Source organism: Columba livia, chromosome 7 (genome assembly GCF_036013475.1).
Source record: "Columba livia isolate bColLiv1 breed racing homer chromosome 7, bColLiv1.pat.W.v2, whole genome shotgun sequence".
Taxonomy (NCBI): domain Eukaryota; kingdom Metazoa; phylum Chordata; class Aves; order Columbiformes; family Columbidae; genus Columba; species Columba livia.
Window position 1 is genome coordinate 35214019 of NC_088608.1, and position 22940 is coordinate 35236958.

Consider the following 22940-nt stretch of genomic DNA (forward strand, 5'->3'; position numbering starts at 1 on the left):
ACCTTAATTTTTTTTTCCTTTTTTTTTCTTTTTTTTTTTTTTTTTTTTTTTTAAACAGCAATGAAAGAAAACAAAACAAATCCAAACTTGTAGACAGTTTTTGGAGACGCTCTGTTCAGCTCATGCCTGCTTCCCACCATCATGCCAGCACAAGCCAAAAGTCTTCCTTCCTGATGGCAGTTCTTGGCTTTCCCAATCAGAGGAAAAATATTCACAAACTGCTGTGTTCTTTTATTTTATTATTATTATTTTTTTTTTTACTTTTTTGTTTGTTTGTTTGTTTGTTTACTTAAGGCATTGTTCCTCAAACTTCAGAAAATCCAGCTGCACCAAATCCATCAATTAAAAAAAAAGGCACAAACTCATCTTCAGATGGCTTTGGAGACAATAAAGCCGACTCCATCTGGGCTACCATTTCCCCCCTTCTCTTTCCCTTTCCTTTAGATGTAAGACCAGTCCCTCTTTCCCTGTCCCTCCCCGTTAAAAATGCACCATCTCCCATTGTTCTGGTTTCGACAAGAATGTCGTTGACTCACAGGCAGGCAAGAGCCATTTAAAAAGTCCAAGAAATGAAACTACAAGATGGGTCGAGTGGTTCAAGCGGAGATTGCTGAATTGTGGGTAATCAAATTGTAAGCACCAGTTCTATGTTAAGGTTTATTTGTTTTATTTTCGTATGTGTTGTTGAATCTTTGATGATTTTTTCTTTTGGCAACTTTGCCAAAGACTTCACGGGCGTCGTTCCCCTTTCTGCTCCCAGCGAGGATCAGAGGAAGAGTGCCCAGCATTGTCAGTCCTTTACTGCTCTTCACCAGCATTTTTCTTTTTCAGCAAATATATACTGTAGACGCATGTAGATATGAGTGAGATATTTTTCGGTTGCTTTGTTTTACACCTGGTTGTCCTTCTGTATTCTGGAAAAAACCATGACAGGACACAGGAGTAACAAGAGAAAGCTTCTTGGCAGAGCTTCAAGACGAAGACGAACAAACAGAACTCCAGCTTGAAGGTGAATGCTACAGGGGAGGTTCCTCTTCCATGGGTTCATCATCAGGTCTGAGCGATTTCATGGCCAGGTAGGATGGGAAGGTGGAAAGAGAGAAAAGACTGTTAAGCACGACAGAGCTGGACAATTTGTGGTGCTCAGTCTCATGCCTTACGTTCCCACCTCCCATCACCTTCCCACCCAGGTAGTTGTGCTCAGCTGACTCGCCTGCAACTAAAACTTGCCATCAGGAAAGTTTTTAGACAACCTGCTTTCACTTGTGCAAATTTAACATTTTGTGCAGCAAAACTCAATTTCTTCTCACGGTCCAAACCCACATTCAGCTGCGGTTGGAGCAGAGGGATCTGGCACAGAGTGCACCATGCTAAGGTCACACGTGAGGTTCATGGCACTGCTGTTCTCCAGGAGCCCAGGAGGTCAGTGCAAAACCCGCAGAGGGCAGGAGATGTAGGCAATGCCCATGCAATGGTTACAAGGAGAGGATTAACCCAAAAAACTGCCCACCGCAGCTCCTCCAGCCCAGACACGCTCTGAGATGTGATGATAAATGGGAAGGAAAGCAACTCACCTCTTCTCAGCTGCCTTCACGCCCACTGACAGGGACGCCATGGCTGTTACCGTCTCCGCCTCCTCATTCTCACACTTCTGCGCCTCAACCAGGGAGTACCCCACCGTGGAGGAGTAACGCTGGAGTGAATGCCAATACTTGCCTAGGGAGAGAAGAGGCAATTAGGACACATGCACTGTAATGGGTCCAGCACCGCGTTCCTGCTCTCCCAGGCCCAGCAGATGGCCAAGACCTGTCTGCAGAAGACTCACTGTGCTTACGCAACATGCAACCTTGATCCGTGCCCCCTCTCACTTAAAGGACCATCTCGAGGTCCCAGGGCTGTGGATGGAACTACGGGTGGAACCGGGATCCTGGGAACACGTGCCAAGGGAGCCCTGGCTTGTGAGGCGAGGCCACACAGACCCTGGTGACTTATATGCAACACTATGGCATTAATAGATGCTGCTGTCTTGAAGAGCTAAGTTTGAAATCAAAATTTTTAAATACCAAAAGGTATTGAGGGCATTGATAAGCAGGCACCTTAAGGACAACTAGGATGTCAAACTGGGGCTGAATCCCTGTCTTGCAATGAAATATGTTCTTCTTTGGCTAGGGAAGAAAGGCGGGAGGTGGAAACTGGAGTTTTAAAAGGACAAATGTACGAGGAGAGCTGGAGGTGAGGATCCAAGCTGCAAAGAGGTGTTTAGTATCCATTTACTTTGATGAAAGGAAACAGACACTTAGGTGCTAAAAAAATAATTATGCTTCCTTTTTCACTTCAAAATCCTCAGAAACTTTTAGACCTCAGGAAAAATGTGCAAGAGGGAACGGTGTATTCCAGATTTGGACTGCCAGGTTCTTGCTATCCTTTGGTGAGTAAATCACCTAAGACTAAAGAAGGCAGTCTAAGTCATATTTATTTTTTATGTCTGCAGTTTGCCATGCCAAACAACCTTTTCCAGTGAAAAGAGCACAAAGAAGGCTTCAGAGGGAGATAATAAAGGATGTTCCCTGGGCCCTCAGGCACAACACACTGAATTTGCTGGTACCCAAGAAGCTGAAGCAAAGCTTCAAAGCCAGGATCTGCACAGCGAGACCAGCAGATGGGGAGGAGAGACATGTTTTCAAACATCTTTGCTTCTCCTCTGTTAGGCAGCAGATCTGAGGGTCTTACTCAAAGTCCATTTTAATTTGCTGTGCTTATTTAAAAAAACAACTCCGGCTGGCTAAAAGTGCTGCTGAGATGTCCCATCAGAGCCAAATACTCACTCTACACAGCAGTTTTGGAAATGTAATTCAAACTTCTAAAGTCACTGGGCATTTTCAGGGAAAAAAATACTTTGGCATCTTTTAAGCTCCATTTTCACTCTGTAAAATGGAGATGAGCCCCTTTGGTTTTCATAGAATCACAGAATCATACATCTAGTTCCAACAGCCCTGCTGTGGGCAGGGACACCTTCCACTCAAAGCCCCATCCAGCTTGGCCTTGAATACTTCCAGGGATGGGGCATCCGCATCTTCTCTGGGCAGCCTGTTCCAGTGCCTCAGCACCTTTACAGTGAAGAATTCCTTTCTTCCATCTAATCTAGATCTACCCCTTTTCACTTTAAAGCCATTACCCCTTGTCCTGTCACCACATGCTCTCGTAAAAAGTCCCTCTCCAGCTCTCCTATAGGTCCTCTTTATGCACTGGAAAGCTGCTGTAAGGTGTCTTCTTCTCCAGGCTGAACAACCCCAACTCTCCCACAGCCTGTCCTCACAGGGATGCTGCTCCAGCCCCCAAACATTTGAAGCAGGAAGATGCCAGGACCTGGCAGTGGGATTCCCATGTGAGTCAGTCCTTCACTCCATCACCCAAGAATGTTTCCAGGAAAGCTCCAACGACAATGACTTTAGCCTTCCCAGCTAAATAAACCCACAATATTAGCAACTTTATGCAATATTCTGTTTAACTTTCGCCCCTATCCATTCTTAACTAATGGATGCCACAACACCTGATAAGACTTTCATTAATTGCAGATATTTGAATTGCTTTTGAAGAGATAAGGCCACACTCTAAGTGCAGGACAGCCCATCCTTTACAGAGATTTTAGAGGGTTCAATACTAATTCCTCCTCAAGTGCCCAAGTGTTTCCCTGTTCCCCACACATCGCTTGATCTGCTGCTGGATGCCCAGTAAGACCAGCTTGTGGCTGCACAAATCCAGTTCTCAGTGCAGTGACCACCCATAAGCTAGGATGAGGGAACACAGAGTTGCTGGGATGATGGAGAAGTCAAATGGGTGTCCCACAGAACAATCCAAGAGGGAACCAGCTGGGTGAATGGGGCTATACTCACTGTGTATCTCGATTACTTTTTCCATTGAATGCACCGCATTAGCATTTGCCCTCTGCTGGAAAACCTTTTCTGGAAGAGGGTCAAGCTGGAGAGAGAGAAACAAACACTGAATGAATCTTATTATTATCTCAAGTTAATATTATTATCTCAAGTTAAGGTCCAAGCATTAAGCACGGTTTAGCAAATGGCTCTACTGTATCACGCCTCCACCCCACTCGCTTGGTTCCTATTACCCATCTTTAGTCGAATATCCCAAATAGACAAGACTTTCTAAGTGCTCTTGTGACACTCAGTGCAGCATCCTCCTGCCTGATGCTGCTCCACACACAAAATGCTGCAGCTCCACTGGGCTCAGCAGCTGCTCAGCACAGGGGCTGCTCCTAAAGAACCCGCTGCAGCCACTGATGTAGACTATGAAGAGACACTATTACACAGACCACAAAAATAAGGCTGTTTTCACAATGGGTCTTTATGAACTGTCACTTGGATCTACGTTTTTGCAAGGTTTTCACTATTAAAACAAAATAATGTGCGAATAGAAAGGACTTAAAAATATGGTAAGAGCCACACTTCTGATCTTCCTCTAAAGAAATGAAAGGCGTAGCTTTTTAATTCTTCTAAATACCTAATCCAGTGTATTTATTAAGTCTTAACTGAAAAAATCTGTACCCAAAGAGTAAGCAGCCTAATTCTGGTACAGAGAAACAGCAACACACTGCTGTAAAGCCACACTCAGCATGACTATAACTTCAGTCACCATCCATACCTGTCACCAGCTGCTGGGCTAGTCTTGCCAGGGCAGAGCAGCATTTGATCTGTCAGCTAATCTTAAAAAATAAAAATTGCCTTGAGGTTACCACTAAGGCTCATAGTTGGGTATTAAAATTTAGGCTTTTTGATGCTGGCTTCTTTCCTTTGCTCTTTATGCAAAAAGGTGACAGCAAAAGCACACTGCTGGTATTGAGACTTTGAGTGAGAAAAATGACACAGAAAGCCTCCCCCAAAAATGTTCAATATAAATGCACATAACAAGCAGGTGTCTTTCTGGGCTTGGCTGCTTTTATGTTGTAAATGCAAATGGCACATTGATGATTTCTGTTTTCTCTAACATACATTCCACCCTCACAATGGTAGTGCTGCCTTTGTTACCAGCTGTTAAGAGCAATAAAATACCAATGAACTAATAACAGTTAACAAGGAACTTGGGACTTGGTTTTGCTAGAAAGTCCATCTCCAGTAACACTGGAAAAAAGCTCTGTGGCGTGGATCTACCTGCAAAATCCTGTCTACGAAACTGGTATGAGCAGCATGATGCTGATGGAGTTGCCTTGCAGGACTGTAATGGCCAAGTGCTGGTTTGGACGCAGTTCCCACCTCCACACCCACACTGATGCCAGCACAGGCTACTCCAGCCCGTGGGGGTGAAATAAGGAGGTGATTCCTTGGGCCAGCAAGAAGGTGGTTTTGCCACCAGACCTACATCTCCGTTAGAGCTCCTGGAGATCCAGTGGTATCAGTCAGGGAGCACACTCCTCTATCAGCGGTAGCACACACTGCTGAGACCACGCTTTGATCAGCACAGCTGTTTTAAATAAAGAAATAAAATTGTTCCGCAGCACTCTGCCGACTTGAGGCTTGCTATACAGAAAACTAATGCCCAAACTAAGTGCACATAAGGCTTGTTTTCAGATGCAAGCTCTCCTACTGTCCAGGAGAGAGTTGCCCTTCGGTTTGCAAAACTACCAGGGGATCCAGTTCACCTTTGCGTTGGCATGGACAGATGCACCTATGGTGACCAACAGACAATAACTCCAGCTTTCCCTTCAGCAATGAAGGATAACGCTTTTCCCATTTATTTTTAGAGATTTAACACTGCTCCAGCAGGCAGGGCAGGAGAAAAGGTGAATGAAAAGATGGGGAGAGCAAGACAAATGCCCTCTCCTTGCTTAATGGTTTCCTCTTATTTTCTAGGAGGTATTTTCCTCCCAAGAAGAGGGGAATGGCTTCTTCAATTGGGTTACTTCTCTCACATTGAGAAGACTGTCCTCTGAAAAGCTAACACTGTCCCCTTGCCCTTTATGAAGTTATTAAACCTTTTATTGTGGTAGCTATGATGCTTGATTCAATTCCCACTGGGCAAGAAACTTGGACTCAAAACCAATCCACAGTTACTATTCATTTGTTGTGTGTGTGTTTCTTCTTTGAAGAGCCAGTGAAGACCTTAGGATAGTCAGGTATCCAAAACAAGAGATGTCCACAGCTGTTAACTGTGTCTGAAAATGCTAATCAAGGCTCATCCAGAGATATTCCCCAGCAAAGCAGCTGCCACAGTTTAACAGAAAAAAAATCTATGGCAAAGTTTAAGTGCAACTTCTGTTGTTCGATGCCAAGAGATCTGCTCTTGCAACCACATGGCAGCCATTTGATAGGCCCTTCATCAGGACTCGAAACTGCTGCATTCCAGGTTTAATAATTCTGGATTGTAATTTTCACAAATTCCCCATTCTAAAAAGAATTCTGGCCCAAACTGGCTTCTGTATGATATTAAGTAAAGGCAAAAGCAAGTCCTGGACAAATCTTTAAGAGCTTTCTAATACCTCTCTGTTGATATTGATAGAAAGCACGAAACACCAGACAGCCTGGTCACACACGTACTAATTCACAGATGAACTGTTTCTATTGCACACTCCTCCTCCTGAAATAACACTCACAGACAACAGCGTCACCCACTGATCTTCTGGGAAAGGAAGGAATTACCCCTGGGCACTAAGAAAAGGTTTTAAAGCAATGGTTTATGATCACGTTCTTACTGATCTGAACAATCACCAGACCTTCCCTGCATCATGCTCGCCTTTGATTTTCCAACTGAAGCTTTGCACAATTGAATTTGTAACTAAAGCAACGTATGTACAATTTCAAGCAACCTTGCCCAGCACTAACTCACTTCACATTAAAATAACCTGCTGCAAAGCTAAAGCTGTGTTTTAATTTCCTGGACAGTTGGGAACGAGGCGGCTCTTGCCTTTGCGCAACGCTTTTTTCCACAGCGGGAGTTTTGATCTCTGTCAGCGAACGCAGGCGCTTTGGGGACTGGCACCGCTCCCCTCATTTCCTACCGTTTCCCCTGCATAACTCCGCCACCGCCCTCCAGCCAGCAAACCTCTGCGCAGCCCGTCGCCGGCCGCAGCTGCCCGCCCGTGTGCACGCATGCGAAATCGCCTGACACGCTGTATATCAAACCTCATCAAAGCGCCGCGGGACAAAGCAACAGCAGTTCCCTCCGACTTCCTTGCATTAAAAAGGTTTTATGAAAGACCTTGATAAAACTAGCGTTTCCTGCTTTTTGATGTGCAAGTCAGAGAACATTATCGTGATTTCTGCGCAGTCTTATAGCCCACCTAGGAAAAGTGAGAATAGGGCCATCTTTAAGTATTTTATAGCTGTCCTGACTCAGGCATTGAAAAAAAAAAAGATTGTTTACCTTTAAGGAACAATATTCACTCTGCTAAATGAAAACACTCAGTCACTTGACAACATCCAAGCTATTGTGAGTGCTGGGATCTCCCTAAAGCCCTGTACTTATAAACACGTCCATGGCTTGGATCAAGTGCTTATTTATTGCACGCAGATCCTCACACTGCATTGCGGCCACCTGCCTGCATCGCAGGAGCATGTTAAGCCAGAAGAGTGACATCCTTCACCGTCATTTCTTCTGTCTCCCCTTCAAAGTCATCCTGCCATCAGAGCCGGCTGCACCCAGAGGTTGTTTGCGGTGACAACAGTGCCATCAGCTGTCAGCTTAAATACGGGTGCTGCAATAAAAAAATCTATTGCTTCTATGCTGACGGATTTGTGCTATCAGCCCTCAATGATTTGTTTTGAACAGCCCCAAAGCCCCAGCTATACCAGGACACCCGCAGCAGATACCGAGCAGGGACCGTGCCCAGGGCTGTGGGCTGAGCGAGATGGAAAATGGATGCAAGGCACTTTCGCAGTCTGCTGTGCCCGTCCAAGACTCAACCACTTGGACTGTGGTCATTGTCCATGTGGAGAACAGGTGTCCAAAAAGGAGGAATGAACTAGAAAGAGGGAGGGCTGACCCAAACTAAACAGTTGCTGACCCTCAAGTGCCCACAAATGATACAGAAATACGCTTCTTGAACAGAAGAGTATGAAAAGGTATACACACAGCAGATGCACAAGAGCCCCAGTCTGGGATTTCGCTGCCAATAATTGATTTCTGTATTTCCTTGCTGCCATATTTCTGCAGCACATGACCCCTGAACTCCCCGAGCCCAAAGACATGTCAAATGCCACCACTGAACTTATAAATATCAACCACATTGGAAGAAATGTAGGCATGAGCTGCTCACTCAGTGCCAGCTACAGCAGTTGCTGCACCAAGGAGAATGGGCACAGGGAATTGGAATAATTTCTTCCTTAATCTCTCTGAGAGTAAAAGTGAGAAGGAAAAAAAGCAGGCAGAAAAGCTGAAGTATCTGCCTCTAGTACCGTGACCTCCCCAGAAACCAAAAACTAGATTTCTTTCATGTAATTGTCTGCCTTGCTCTTATCTTGCAATCACATACTCTGGCCTTTCTGGCCAACTTCCGTGATACATCTGACGCTCTTCCAACACAGCGATTTGCAAAACATACAAAATATAATGTCAAAGGAAAAAAGTACAACTGAAAAAAATGTCAAGCAAGCTGCCCAGTGCAACTGGTACAGGCTGTAGTACTGGAGGGGGGTCTGCAAAGAGAAGGCTTCAGAAAAAAAACTAAACAAATTGGTTGTTTTCCAAAGAGCACAAAGCAAGCTATTCGCATAAAGAATAAATCCAAATTCGATTCTTAGCTATGTGGACTGTCAACATGGGTAGTTTTTAAACAAATTATACATGTACTCTTTAAATCAACATGTGTCAAAAGGACCCAAAACGATGACAAAAATTTGTTGAATTGACTGTTTCAGAGGACAAGATGCCCAAATTCAAGAGGGGATGGAGGTGGCGGCCCCCGGTACTGCCCGTCTCTGTACCTCGTTCCCCAGCAAAGCAGAAACACACGCTTCCGAGGCATCACAAATGGCTGTCAGGTCGTGGCCTCCTTCCAGGGCCAGGACAACGCGACCCCCGGCCAGGCCCATCAGCTGCTTCGTCAGGTACCCGAAACCTGTAACGAGGGAGAAGAGGAAATGCAGGAGAAGGGCAAAGGTTGCGGCTGGAATCAGGCTCCTGGCAAAGGATCAAAGAATTATAGAGAGGAATTACATCATATTAAAAAACCACAAGGGATCTGAAAGGACTCAACGCATAATATAAGCCAGGTTGGGTTTTAATGCGCTCGCTGCAGAATCCCAGCCGCGGTTCCCCCTGTGCGCTGCGGGACGGAGCCGGATTTTCCCCAGGAGTGCTTTGCTGGAGTTTATTCCAGGTGAGAGGCCCCACCGTCTCCCCGCCGCCCCTCCGCACCCCGAATTAAATCTAGCGGCAAATATCTCCTTTGGAAGGAGGAAAAAAGGGTGGAAGGAGGCGGCTTTTGCCCTGCTTTGTGAGATGCAAAGTCGGAGCAGTCACGGGGGAGGGAGGAGGGGAAATCAGTAAAATTGCTGCCGGTGCTTTCAGTTGCGATAGCAGCATCTCAGTGCCCCAGAGATATCTGACATCTAGTTCTTAACAGACGTTTCTTCCCGTATATAATACGCTATAAAAATTCCTGGGGCACCCGGGACTTTGATCATATGACACACAATACATTTCTACCCCTTAAACAAAACAGAACCAAGCTGCGAGGATTTAAAAAACGTGTCCTCAAAGCAACCTTCCCCCTTTGAAAAAACATTTCAACCCTCCATCCACGCTCCTTGCTTTTGGTTTTTCACGAGTGCCTTTGCAAAGTGGCAAATTAACAGTCAGATAAAAAGATTCGCGGCTGATTCCATAATTGTTTTGTGAGAGCAGCAGAACACAGGAAATGCAATAAGCAGGTAAACAAGACCTTCTCATTACAAAGTGTTTCTGGATATCTTAAATAACTTGTGTCTTGTAAATCTATTTCACTTTATTCTTATATAAAGTTTATAGGTTTAGCTACCTTACGAGGTTCTGAAGTTCACTGAGGAGAGTAAGTTTCCTGGCTGAAGCAAACTCTTAAAAATAAAACAAGAAAAAAAGTCCTTTCACAAGAAAAACTGGCTTGTCAACTGACTTGAATGAAACACTGCCAGATAAACCCAGCATAACCAAGGAGGGAAAAAAACTTCAGTGTATCGACAGCACAATGCAAAACATCATGGATCCAAAGCAAAAGGGATGTTTTTGTGGGCCTCTATAATTGCTTCAAAGATGGAGAACAAAAATATTCAGCTCAAATTTTTAGTAAGGTATCCTGGAAGAAAAACGGGACAACTTCTAGTATTAATAGCAGGGTACAGTGTTTACAGCTGACATTGTCTCTTTCTGCAATTGTGCATTAAAAATGCATAACACTCTAATACAGCAGCTGCCTTGCACAGAGAAGTGACTACAAAGGACTTTATTTCCTTGAATAATTTACTCTTGCACTTGAAAATGAAATCTCCATTGCTTCAAGACAACGAAGGCTTCAGCCAGACCCAAATATTTACAAGTGCAAGGACAAAACACATGAAAACACCCACAAAAAGTCTGAGAAGTTTGCCATTGAAATGAAAGATTTGAAGACAGACACCAAAGGGCAAAACCTGTACTTTAGTCCCTAGGACAGCAGCAATTTACATCAGTTTCTGAGCTTTACTCTTGTAAATCCACAACTTACATTTTGCTGATAGATTATATCCTCCGAGAGGTGTGGGATGGCCTTCCACCGCATCGAAACCAGATGACACCAGCACAACATCTGGGGCAAATTCGTTGGCAATGGGCATTACTACCGTTCTGCAATGAAAATTTAACAATGGCAGACATGTTACTTTGGCTCTTGAACAAACGCAGGAACACTCGAACCATCTTGAACAAACCTGTTATAAAACCTTGTACTATTATTCCACGGTAGCGAAACCCATCTCCTATTTTCTTACAAGTCTGGCAGAACACCCTGCACCGCCATGCAGCACAGTTTTAAAGTCAATCTCAGGTTATTTTTTCCAGTAATGTCAATTAATTCCTCCATCACCAGCCTCGAGTTTTCATCAAGGAAATAACTTGCCATAAGCTGCGTTTTCCATTTGTGATCATGTCTTGCTTTACAGACAAGATGCTGAGGGGATAAGAAAATAAGAAGGCATCATCTGGCACAGGCTGCAAAACCACCTGGAAAACCTGATGGTGACTTTGGTTTGTGGCACTTGTCTCCTTTTGCTCCTTCTAACTATCTCCATTAGCCTTTGTAGCATCTGCAAAGCCATTTAGCTTTTTCCCTGCTGCACTTTTCATTTACCATAATGAAAGGCTGGGGATATTACATAGGGCAAAAAGCTTTAATATGCAAATATCCCACCCAAATATGCCTCTGCAAAATCTGGTTCCCTGCCCTCAAGCTTTTTTTTTTGCTAAAAAATTGGACTGGAATGCTTAGTATCCATGAACTGCTGTTTGCTAAAGCTAGTGTTTGAATGAAATAAGAGGTCTATCTCTGTTGTTTCTCAGCAAAATTATTTTCTCTCTGTCTTCTCTCTTCAGTCTACTATGAACACCTTCTCATGCCTGTAGCTCACCCTGGGGTACCCACAGACATGGGCTTGAAGCTTGTTTTGAAGTCTTCCATCGGGTTCTGATAACTGCAGGAAATGCTGGAAAAGCAAGGATGTGCACAGAGGGTTGCCCTCTATCTAAAGCAGTACTTTCCAAAATAGGTTCCTTTTTTTCCATAATAAACATACACACTGAACCTTGCATGTATCCCTAGGGCAGCCTGACCAACGCCATCCCTTGCTGGTACTGAAGACAACAGTATTCCCATTTCCCCATCTGAAGAACAGCTACTGGTAGGGTTAACTTTCTAAAGCATGAATTGAAGTTGTTCATATACCAAAGCATGAATCTGTGAATATCTTTGCATACGTGAGAACTTCACTTTTATTGAGCATTGTCGCTATGTGATGCTCTGAGAAACAGAAAGATCCCAGAAAGGTCTGTTTAGTGCTGAGATTGCTCAAGTGCTATCAAAACACTCATAAAAATTCACATCTCTAGCTACAACGATGTTAAACAGCCACAAGACATCCTGTATTAGCAACCTGTATTAGCCACGACACCGATCTCATGCCATTTTGCCCTCTGCAGTTTATTTTTAATGGAGCGTTAACCTCTACCATGCAATGAGATACTTCCAGTATTGGTCAAACTCATCAAGTAGTTTCCATCGCCACCACCGAGCAGACAGGCAGGGACACCGGGCACATTGCAAGTCTGGTCAAGGCACTGGAACAACATGCAGTCCAAAATAAAAGCCACCTAGCTTTAATTTTTTGCCAACTAATTGCTGCAGTAACCTAACATTCTCCTGCAATCTTCCTGCCTGCCAGTCTCAGTGCACACAGACACAGAAACCTATGCAAAAAGGACCTTATTTTCTTTTAATTCTTACAAAATCTGAAGGAGGAATTTTAGTGTTTTCCCCAAACGACGTGATCGCCGCACACATTTTGTCCTCAGGGAGATGTTTACATAAGAAAGACAAAATAGCGTCATTTCTGCTGATGACTTTACAGTTGACAAAATCTGTTTGGTGAAACCCACAGACGTTTTAAGTAGAAATCACCACTTCTCACAAAGGACTACAGCAGCAGTTTCGAAGCAAGTGCACGTGGTAGAGTTGTGGTTTTTCTTCACTGAGCTTTGAAGTCCTGCTGAGCTCTTTAATTTCTAACCCAAGGAAAACTGCTAAAGTCATCACGTTTGCTTTTTCCCCACCCCCTCCAAAAGTTATGATACCATGGGAGCTCCTAGAACCTCAAGTGATGCATGGGGTCACCACGAGCCAGTTCGCAGATCAAGCCCAAACCTGCACCCCCGAGCTGTGTGCACGGTCTGTCAGCATCGAGCAACCCTGAACTGGTGACGTTTTGTCAGCTGGGCTCATCCAGCTGACACCCAAGCACAAACGCACCCAAGGGGCAGGGACAGCTGGTGATGGTGCTGGTGATGCTCGGCTGAATGTCCCCGCATGGTGACAACAGTTTGAAGCCACCCTCCAGCAGCACAGCCAACAGCAAGTTAACTTTGATCCCTGCCTGTATAAATTCCAGAAGAGAAAAAGCAGCAGTCGCTGTTTAAAAGTAAATCAATCGGTATTTGACAATAGTTAGAATAAGCTGTTTTGAGGATGTCCAGAGCTTTCTCTGGTGCAGGACAAGGTGACCACATGGCCACAACTGGTTACCCCTGCAAGCATCTTCATTTCTGAGCAATTGCTAGTAGTGCTCTGTCTGCACAGTGAATTTTTGTTGGAAGAAATAAGCTAATGGTGCTTTTAGTACCTCAGCCATCATGAACGCATCCAAACTCAGGAACACTCCCAAATCCAGACTTGAACCCGTTCCTTCACCTGGGACTCCTATGCAAACACTCCTGGGCTGCTCTTTCTTCTGCCTTTCTCTCTTAAACTCAGTATTACACCAGCACTCCAAAGCTGCAGTCTCGGCTCTATTTGAAGCTCACCACGTATGTAAGCAGCCGTATCTTTGGCCATAAAACCTGACGCAGAAGGGCCAAACCCCTCCTGCCTCTCGGCACTCCCTCATTTTTTTCCTTTTTAATTTTAAAAAAAACAAAACAAAACACAAAAAACCCCAACACATTAATATTTAAGACTTAAGCAAACAAACCACTTTCAAACGATCTTTCTGGACTTCATCTCTGGGCGGCGTTTCACACGCATCTAACCCAATCTTTTATCTGTTGATTTTTCTTGTGAACAGAAGAAAGCAGCTTCTTTGCTCATATCCATCACAGTAATGCTAAGTCCTCAAGAGAAAGCAACAACTAAACTGCAAACAATCCTATGGCTTTGCCCTGGTGATAGCACTGAAAAAAGCGCCATAGATTAAAATCACTATCAAGAAGGTGAGCAGTTTTGTCTGGAACTGGGTCTTTTAACTAATGGATAAAGTGGCTGTAGAGTTATTCACCAGGGAATGAAAAGCTTTGTATGACTGAATATTCACACAAATCATGCAGAATTTTTTAGAACAGAAGGGCTACCTTCAAATTTCCTAAATTTCAAAGGGTTGTTTTTCTTGCTTACAACAAAGTAAATCGTTTCATTTCACCTTGAGAGTACAGCTAAGCTGAACAGATATGCATTAGTCAACACTGATGGCTGCAAACAGTAAAAATTAGTGATCACGTTCTGACATCATTTGGGGGAGAAAAAAAAAATATACAATTTTATATCTATATTCCAGAAGAACGAAAAATTTTTAGTGTGTTACTAGCCAACGCACCAATTAAATGGCTGATATATGACAGGCAGATTAAATAATCCTACAGAGAATTTTCTTTCAATACTCAATTGAAGTGAGGAAATCGGTGAAACTTAGAAGGCTGAGGACTTTTTTCAGAGACACTTTCCCACTGTCAGCCTTATATATATGTATATATATAAACCAAAATGTTATCTGCTGCTCCTAAGGCTAATCAGTCTCCTGAAGACTCGGGTCTTTATTTCTCCAAGCAGCCATCTCCATGGTCATTTACTATGTCAAAAAGAATTAGGAGTTTGGGGACAAAATCGGTGTCAGGAGAGCATGAAATCTCTAATACAGAAACAACCGTTCCAGGCAAAACATCATCATCTTCCCCCCTCTCCCTCTTACTCACTCCTGATACAGCTTATGGATCGAAGGAACAAACAAAATCCCCCCCCAAAATTGCCTCCTAAACTCATTTAATACTTTCCGAGAAATGCAGGAGGGACTTTTCAAATACAGCCCTGGCTTTTGCTTCTGGGTTAGGTGTTTTAAATGAAAATAAAACTAACACGGAATCAAGCTCTATATGGAATTACAATTGCGTGGGAGACCTCAGGGTAGGGGAAAAAAACTTGCACGAGACAACACAACTGCTAAAATCATCAGGGAAACTTTCTTACAGTAAATTCAGGGGAAAACTCCTGTGGATAATACACTCTAATTTCACTAAGTAATTGTTCCTGTGTAGTAAGGAATTAGCCACTGTCTTCGCGTTTTTTTCTGCAGGTCTCTTAGCTGGGTTTGTGCACTATGGTTTTGAAAACGTCATGAGGATTTATAGAAGCAAACAAGATCTCTGCTTGTATAACAAGCTAGGGAACAACAGACCCTGACAGAAAAAACAACAACGAAAAAGCAAACAAAAAACCCCAATCAAACAAAACAAAACAAGGAAAAAAACCCCACACCACCACAGGAAAACAAAACAAAACAAAACCAAAAATCTCCCAAAAAACCCAAAGCAAACCAAACAACCAAACCCAAATTTTACAACCGTTTGTTTCTATAACTACGGAATAACAGCGATAAATACCAATAACATTTTGATGAGTTAAGGCCTTTTAAAATCATATGCCCCGCATTTTTCACGTTCGAGTTTAACACATTTCTGCCTAATCTGTGAAATCTGTGTTGCCCACATACTTGGGCGGTGAGTTCAGGCGCGGGACCTTTGCCCAGCGATCGGTCAGCTAAATTACAATGTCAGGCTGTCTCGGGCAGGCAGAGCCGCCGCTACGATGGGGTGGACGAACGCCAAAGCTCGCAGCAAACTCCCCAAATCCCTTCTGTACATCTTATTAGTGACCAGGGTGACTCCACCCTGCTCACTCCCCCCCAAAAAAAGAATTTACAGCAATCATGATATCACCCCAACCTCGAGACGGGGCAGCCGGTGATTTCAGCCCTCGGTTATGAAGACAATAAGCGACAGAGAGCTGCTCTCCGCTTTGCGTTTTTAACTCTTGTTCTCACTTTTGAAAGGGCTCGGCGGTATTAACAAACACCAAGAGGTCAGGCTGTCCTGGCTCTACTGCAAATAAGGGGAAGCCAAAGGTTCAGAGAAGAAATTCTCAGTAGAAAAATCACTGATGCGCGTTACCGACCTTTCGTCGGGACGAGTAAAACGACACTGAAATAAGTTTTCAGTGCGGGGATGACAGGTTTCATTGGGATTTATTTATTCACTCATCAGAAGGCTAATTTATGAGGACAATTATCTCAGCTATTATTTCATTAGAGCACATGCTTTTATCAAATTCATACACCCGCTCATCCTGAAATAAAACAAAAAAAAAAAAGAAAAGAATGTTGCTTATTTTTCTTCTGCTCATTTTATGTGGAAAGAGGGTTTTCTTCCCTAAAAGCAGACAAGCATGTGAAGAGTTAAGGCTTAAAAAAAGGGAAAAGAAAAAAAAAAGAAGAAAAAGTATATCAGTATCTTTGCCTAGCTCAAAGGATTTCCACTGATTCCTCTACAGACTTCAAAGCCTCACAGTTTGGCATTTGGACTGGTTTGAATTAAAGCTCCGTTCTCCACTGTGAGTTTCCAAGTTCATGGTGAAAATGCCTGCTGCTTCTGGAGTTCATTATGGCCAATTTTCTTATCTTTTCTTCATCTTAGGTTTGATCCCCAGCAAATGCAACGTGGCATTCGATGGGGTGGAATAACAAGGTGCTGCCTTGAAGGCATGCATTGTCTCAAGGGGCTAACACAAGAAAAGAAGGGGGAAAAAAAAGGATATATGACCCATTCCCTTCACTTTCTAACTCTCGGGGGACTATAAATTGCAAACTTCAAAGCATTATTTTACATTAAAATCAATAGAAGGATTCAGGGGGAAAAAAAATGTTTTTCAAAGAAGCTGGTTAAGATTCAAAAAGGTCACTTGATAATGTATTATCATGACCAAACTTGGCATGAGATTAAAAAAGGCTTCCAATTTAAGCTATTGACTGAAGGTGTGCACATGGGGCAGGCTACGGGAGGTGCTACCTAGGAGGATGAGTCACAACGTCCCAAAACTCCGTCAAAATAATGGCTGTGACTTGCTCCAAAATATCTTCCCCAAATAGCCGCAGTCTCTGGGCAAAAAGACCCCAGCGCCTATTAAGCAATGGCTGGCAAAGGCCCTACTGTGCAGACTGAGTAATTTTCCAGGAGCCTTGAAACTCAATTAATATTTAATAGCAAGTATGTCACTCCATTGCGAGCTACAGGTTCTCTTTATAATGAAGAGATCAGTCTTGTTGACTGCTGGGATAAACAGACTTCCACTTTGGAGGAAAGTGCTGCTTTCCTGTAACAGGAATAAAACATCAAGACAAATGACAGTTATTTGACTAGATGTTATTTTAAATTGTATACATTCTTGGAAGGCTTTTTAATGGCAGGCTGAAGAGTACAAGCTCTTTTTGCTCAGTATAACGGAATACAAATACGTGCACAGGGAAGAACAGAAAATAATGCTCCCAGGTTTAATGCTGTTCCATGAAGGTGATATTCCATCTGCCTGTCGCCAGAAATTCATGTCCTGTGTTTTGGCAAGTGTGTGCCTTCCTGAATTTATGCGGGGTGGTCGCCAGAAGTGCACTGGATCTGGTTTGAGGACAAAAAACCACTTCAACCAGGAACTGTTTAAAAAGGTGCCAGTTGGGGAGGATGGACCCACAGCATGGGGGAGGCAGGGGGCAGAACGGGACAGTTTTTAAGAAAAATGAAGCCTATACATCCAGCAGGTCAGAGAATTACATTTGTTCTCCTGGAAAGAATATCAAAAAGTAAAGTGTGGTCTCCCACTGGTCTCTATTCACTACTGCATTACTTAAAGTCCTCCTCTACACAGAGATCTGCCTTCCTTTCACCTTGCTCTTCTGTTGCTTCCATAGTTAATTTTAATACCTCTTTTTCCCGTTTTCTGCAGCTCTGGGAGGCAAATGCATCACTCCAGACCTGCAGCAAGGCCCCAAAATGCCAATGATGTACAATCACCCTCTTGGGGTATTTTGCCCATTAGCTGCTTGGAGGGGTGCGATGTTCAACCCACACTGTTGCAGTGCTCCCACAGTGACGTTCTCAGAAATGTCCCTAACCCTAACCAGAACCTGGGTGTGCATGACTGCAAATCAGCTAATGTGTGTTTAGCTTCATGCACCTCTTCTGATGATGCTGATACAAGGAGGAAAATGAAGGTAAAACCAAACGATTCCTTCCAGATACCTCTCTGTGATCTCCAGGTGTCATGCTTCTGTGAGCAGGGCAATAAGACAAGCAGGACATAGACAAGCGGCTTCACTACCTGCTCCATTTGGAGACTCAAATGACATCAGATTTTTTTGAGCTTGAATATGCTTATATAACCCAGCACAGTGGTTTATATTTACTGTTACAGTGGTTTATATTTACTATTCCTGCTACTCAAGGAGGTTATTCCAGCAACACATCCATTCAACTCCACAGCTCTGCTTGCCTTCATTCACACTGACAGTGAGTGATGGCAAACACATATTTAAGAGAAGGTTGTATTTTTATTCATAACAGACAACATGCTGCTTCTGGGGAGAAACCAGAACCCAGTAAGAAAAGCACGAACAGTTGGTTCAATTTCCAGTTGATTGGAACAGGAGTATTTGATATCTTGGGTGAAAACCAATAAAATCTGAAGCTTATCAAAACAAGCCCACGTCGCTTTGCTAGGTACACCTGGGAGTGAGCTGAGCTCTTGCAAGGGAGGGACTGAGCAGGCAACTTGCTCAAAAGTCAAGCACTATCATCTGCAGCACAGTAATGACGTCTCAAACCTTGGGGCAGCTGCGCTTCGAAATTTCAACTCATGATGACCTGTTAAAAGTCTTTCTGGGTTCTCCTCCCTAGCCAGGTGGGTTTACTCATAGAAATACTCACCCCAAAAAGGCAAAAAGATTTTTAGCCAAACCCAGAAGGGCTTATTCATATCAGCAGACATTTTACATTCATCCATCAATCTGTGCTGAGTAGTATGTCAATCTCCTAATGTCCCAGGCGCACTTCTTATGCCCAGTAATACCCTCTTTACTTAATTCAGCTTTATTTTTATTATGGTACTCAAAAAGTAACTGCAACTACATGTAAATCTCGTATTTCTAAACTTAGCAGGAGAGAAACTCAAGATCAAGGAGGACTGTACGAGGAAAAAGAAACTCAGTTTAGGTGAAAAATTTGTTTGAAAGAGGAAAACTTCAATATTACCTGAAAGCAGTTAAATACTCTGTGTCTCCCATCGGTGGATCAAGGCCACCAGTAAAGGCCATGTTAACATTGAAACCAACTCCTGCTCCGGTGCCAACCTGCAAAAGGGAGATGGTACTTTTTAGTTACACATATGGAAACAATGAACTCTGGCAACACATCTCTGCCATCTTGCTATTCTTCCAGTTGAACGTGGATTTTGCTACAATACCTTGCTGGTAGCTAGGTTAATTATTCTCTCTAGAGGGACTCAGTCCCCAAGAAGAGACTGAAAATAAAGCTCCTCCTTTCCTTAATTTAATCTGTTTTTAGCTTTATTCAGAAGCATACTTGACACTTCATCACAGCTGCAACTGGGGGAAAAGACCCAGTTTTAATCAGAGCGAGCTCACCCTCTGCTGGGGAAAAATATGATTCACAGAGAAGAGATCTGAGCTGCCTGAGGGACATGTGGGTGGTAAATGTAAGTACATCCCTATCCTTGCATGTACTGCAAACATCCCCATTTGCACTGACTGCAAATAGCTGGGAAGGGGGAAAAATGAAAAATAAACCAGGGGCTTCCAAGAAGCAAAAAAAAAAAAATATCAAAAACTAATGTGTTATACTATACACAGCCAGATAATTCAGGCTAGATAAAGCTGCAGGGCTTTTATTTCACATTTTTTCTTGTATTGCTGCAAATACTACTGGTAGAGAAACAGGGAGGGTTCATTCATCCACAGTGGGTTATTTATCCATCTGTGGCTTTAACTGAATTTGTTTGTATTCTTTGTTTTATTTGGTCTGGAATCACATATCTGAAAGTTACTATAAATGGTAAACATGGAGTGTATGGTATAGTCTGGTGTTTCCTTAAAATATAGATAAATCAGACTAACAGATTATTAAAAGGTCAGAAAAAAGTACGTCTGTGACCTTTGTGTATCCTGAAGCAGAAACTAAGCCTGATGCAAAGAGATGCTGTTTATTCACTACAATAGTAATGCACGAATAGGACAAAGAAGCAGTATCACATTATGTTTCTGTAGAAACTGAAATGGCAACCTCAATGTTTGATGAAGGGAAAATGTAAAAATGACAGGGTAAGAACTCCAGGAGTTTTCAGATGTAATCTGAAGTGCTTCCAAGTACACAAAACTAAGTATTCCATATGATTTCCCTTTGATAAATCACATATGAGGGATGATGACCAAATATTAGTTAGGCACAACCCATTTTAAATTCAAATTTAAGTCAAAGCTACAGTTCAAATGGACCTTACAGGACAGCGAAGGTTTTATTGATTGTATAACACAAATAGTGATCATTTGTAACCTGCATTCTAATTGCCCAGCCCACCAGCCAGGCAGAGGAGCAGGGAACATGTCGGTGCCCTAAGGAAGGATGTGACAGAGCATCCACCCAGGGTTTGGAGCGCAAGGGTTCCCACTTCCATGGGCCTCACCCTTCTGCTGCAGCTTCTGAGGACACCACCACGAACCGGTGGATTTGGTCCAGCAGCATCAGTGGTCAACTCCCAGCGCCTGGGTTGCGTGATGCGAACACAGCAGCAATGGGGAGCGATGGCTCGGCAGGGCCAGGAAAAAGGTAGATGGACAGATGGACTCCAAGGCTGTGACCGGAAACCCAAGCACCAGTGACACGACCATGGGCAACCTGTTCTACATGCATCTAAGAAACAACCTATGCCTATAAGGGGGAAATTCTCAGAAGTACACGGAGTGCTGGGACACCTGGCAGAAGGCTCCTCTGGAACAGGTTCTCCCTAACTGCATTGACTCATTTTCTGCTCGTTAGCCAAGGTGTGTGTTTTCCTGCCAGCTCGCGGGGCAGGACACAACGTCCATGGCTGTTAGGACTCGGATGAGAAGGCACCAAATGCAAAACCTCAGGCGATGCATTCCCAAAGGGGCACTAACAAGCACGAGCGCAGGAGCTTCTCTCCAAGCCTTGCCTTGCAGAGATTCCCCGAGATTTTAGGGACACATGAATCACCATTATCAGACACGGGTGGATGCCATGCTGATCCACACTCTTACCTCATCGGGAGCACCACTGCCTGGAAAGAAGTTCCCATCATCATAGCGATGTAGTGAAATATAAAGAACATTAGGATCATTGTAGAAAGCTTGCTGAGTACCATTCCCATGGTGAACATCCTTTGGGGAAAGAGATTGCATTATATGAGGGAGGTTAGTACCATAATAAAAATGCAGAACAAAGCCATCAACTTGGGATTTGGAAGGGTTTTCTTTGCTCTAGTGCTTCATTTTTTGCACTTCACTGACCTAGCTGAAGCAGTTTATCGTAAATGAGAGTAAACTGCTTTGCACAACTGGCCTCCTTCTTTAACAAACAGGATAGAGGGGGTAAACACAGTCCCAAGCATAAATCAAAACTGAGGATGGAATCAGTTTGCTTGGATGGAGAGAACTGGATTTATATCCAGTCTTGGGGGATGGAGAGACTGTGTTAGTTACCCTAAATCTGCATCTTCAATTGGTCTGTGGGGTGACTTCTGATATAAGTGCCCAGCAAAGTTGTGCTGGACCCAACAAGGTTAAAGAACAGAAACCCATGAAGTGGATCCCCTACTGTATTGCTAACTTGGTGCAGAAATTCAGTCTGTAGCAGGACGAGTATTCAAAATGCCCCTTCCTGACATAAAAAGTTGGTGGGAAGTGAGGAAAAGGTTCTCCATTCAATAGGTCAAAAAGACAAATTTATCCATTTTAACTTGTGGGTCTAGCCCATGGGAGATTTGCGGCAATATAATCAAAACTCTTGGCTGATACCCAGCAACACAAATGCCTTCACAGCCACATAAATACAGTCTTAAAATCTAGGAAAAAAAAAATAATCAATCAGACACATTTTCAAATCTATACATCACCATGGCAAAACCCCAAACAAGCTCTTTCTCAACTCCGCTGTGTTGTCTGCAGAATATTTCACTGTCCTGTTCCAATTTAGAGATCGTTTTTGACTGCCTGCCCACTCGCACAGAGGCTGCGCTGGCCCAGAGGCAGGACACTGAGACCATCCAGACTGATGGTCAAGCCGTGCCAGACAGCCTGTCCCTCAGTAACCACTCCTCACATCTCGAAAACAAAGCTGGGATGGATCATAACAGTTAAGGTCAAAAAATTCAGAAAAAAAAATACCCAAAAGAGAATGACTTGCAGCTATCCATCCTTGAGACTGTGTTATGTGCTTGTTTTAGAAAGCAAATACTTATTGATTACAATTTTGTTCTGAAAACTATGGACCCTTTAAGAAATATTTCTTTCATTAAAACACTTTAATAAAAGACCCAACAAACTTAAAAAAACCCCAAATTTTGGCTTGAATATCACAGGCAATGTTTTTTGCACTGACTTACAAAATCAGTGCTGATCTTAGAAGGAAAAAAAAATATCCAGAAAAATTTCCACCTGCTTGCCTGAGGGGTAAGAACCAGCATTTACTCACCCAGTCCACTATAAGGATTTTGCTAACATTCAGTCTTTGCTGGAGCAGCTTGGCTGCAATTGCCACAGAGTTAAAATAGCAGAAACCCCTGGAGATGATAAGAGGGGGGAGAAGAGAGGAAAATGTGTTAATTATAGAGTTCCTTGGTCCCAATGCATCTATCATCTAGATATTACACAGTAGGAAGAAATTTCTTCTGCTTTCACTCCTCTTTGCTCCCTGGAAGACGCACGTGTGTTTAGCAGAGACACAAAATAGCAGCAGGTGTCTCATGATCTCTCTGGAAATGGGGAACATTTCAAACTCGCCCAAATGTGCCGCAATGAGATGCCGCTCGGTGCCAGCGCTGACGGGGACAAGAGGGGATGAAGGGAGGATGTGGTGAGGAGGAGCAG

At 43.4% G+C, this 22940-nt stretch overlaps 1 protein-coding gene across 25 annotated transcripts in view; it reads right to left on the bottom strand.

Annotated features, from left to right (window-relative positions):
• Positions 1–229: 229 nt before the first annotated feature.
• HDAC4 (histone deacetylase 4) overlaps positions 230–22940 on the bottom strand; it is a 228949-nt gene continuing 206238 nt past the window's right edge. For all 25 annotated transcript variants that reach the window (XM_065069250.1, XM_065069252.1, XM_065069248.1 and 22 more), the window contains 8 exons: positions 22546–22633; positions 21114–21233; positions 19072–19169; positions 10691–10809; positions 8934–9067; positions 3894–3978; positions 1575–1716; positions 230–1056 (listed from right to left, as the gene is read on the bottom strand). In XM_065069250.1, coding sequence (XP_064925322.1) covers positions 1017–1056; positions 1575–1716; positions 3894–3978; positions 8934–9067; positions 10691–10809; positions 19072–19169; positions 21114–21233; positions 22546–22633 — 826 coding nt within the window. In that variant the 3' untranslated portion in view covers positions 230–1016. The remainder of the gene's footprint in view (positions 1057–1574; positions 1717–3893; positions 3979–8933; positions 9068–10690; positions 10810–19071; positions 19170–21113; positions 21234–22545; positions 22634–22940) is intronic.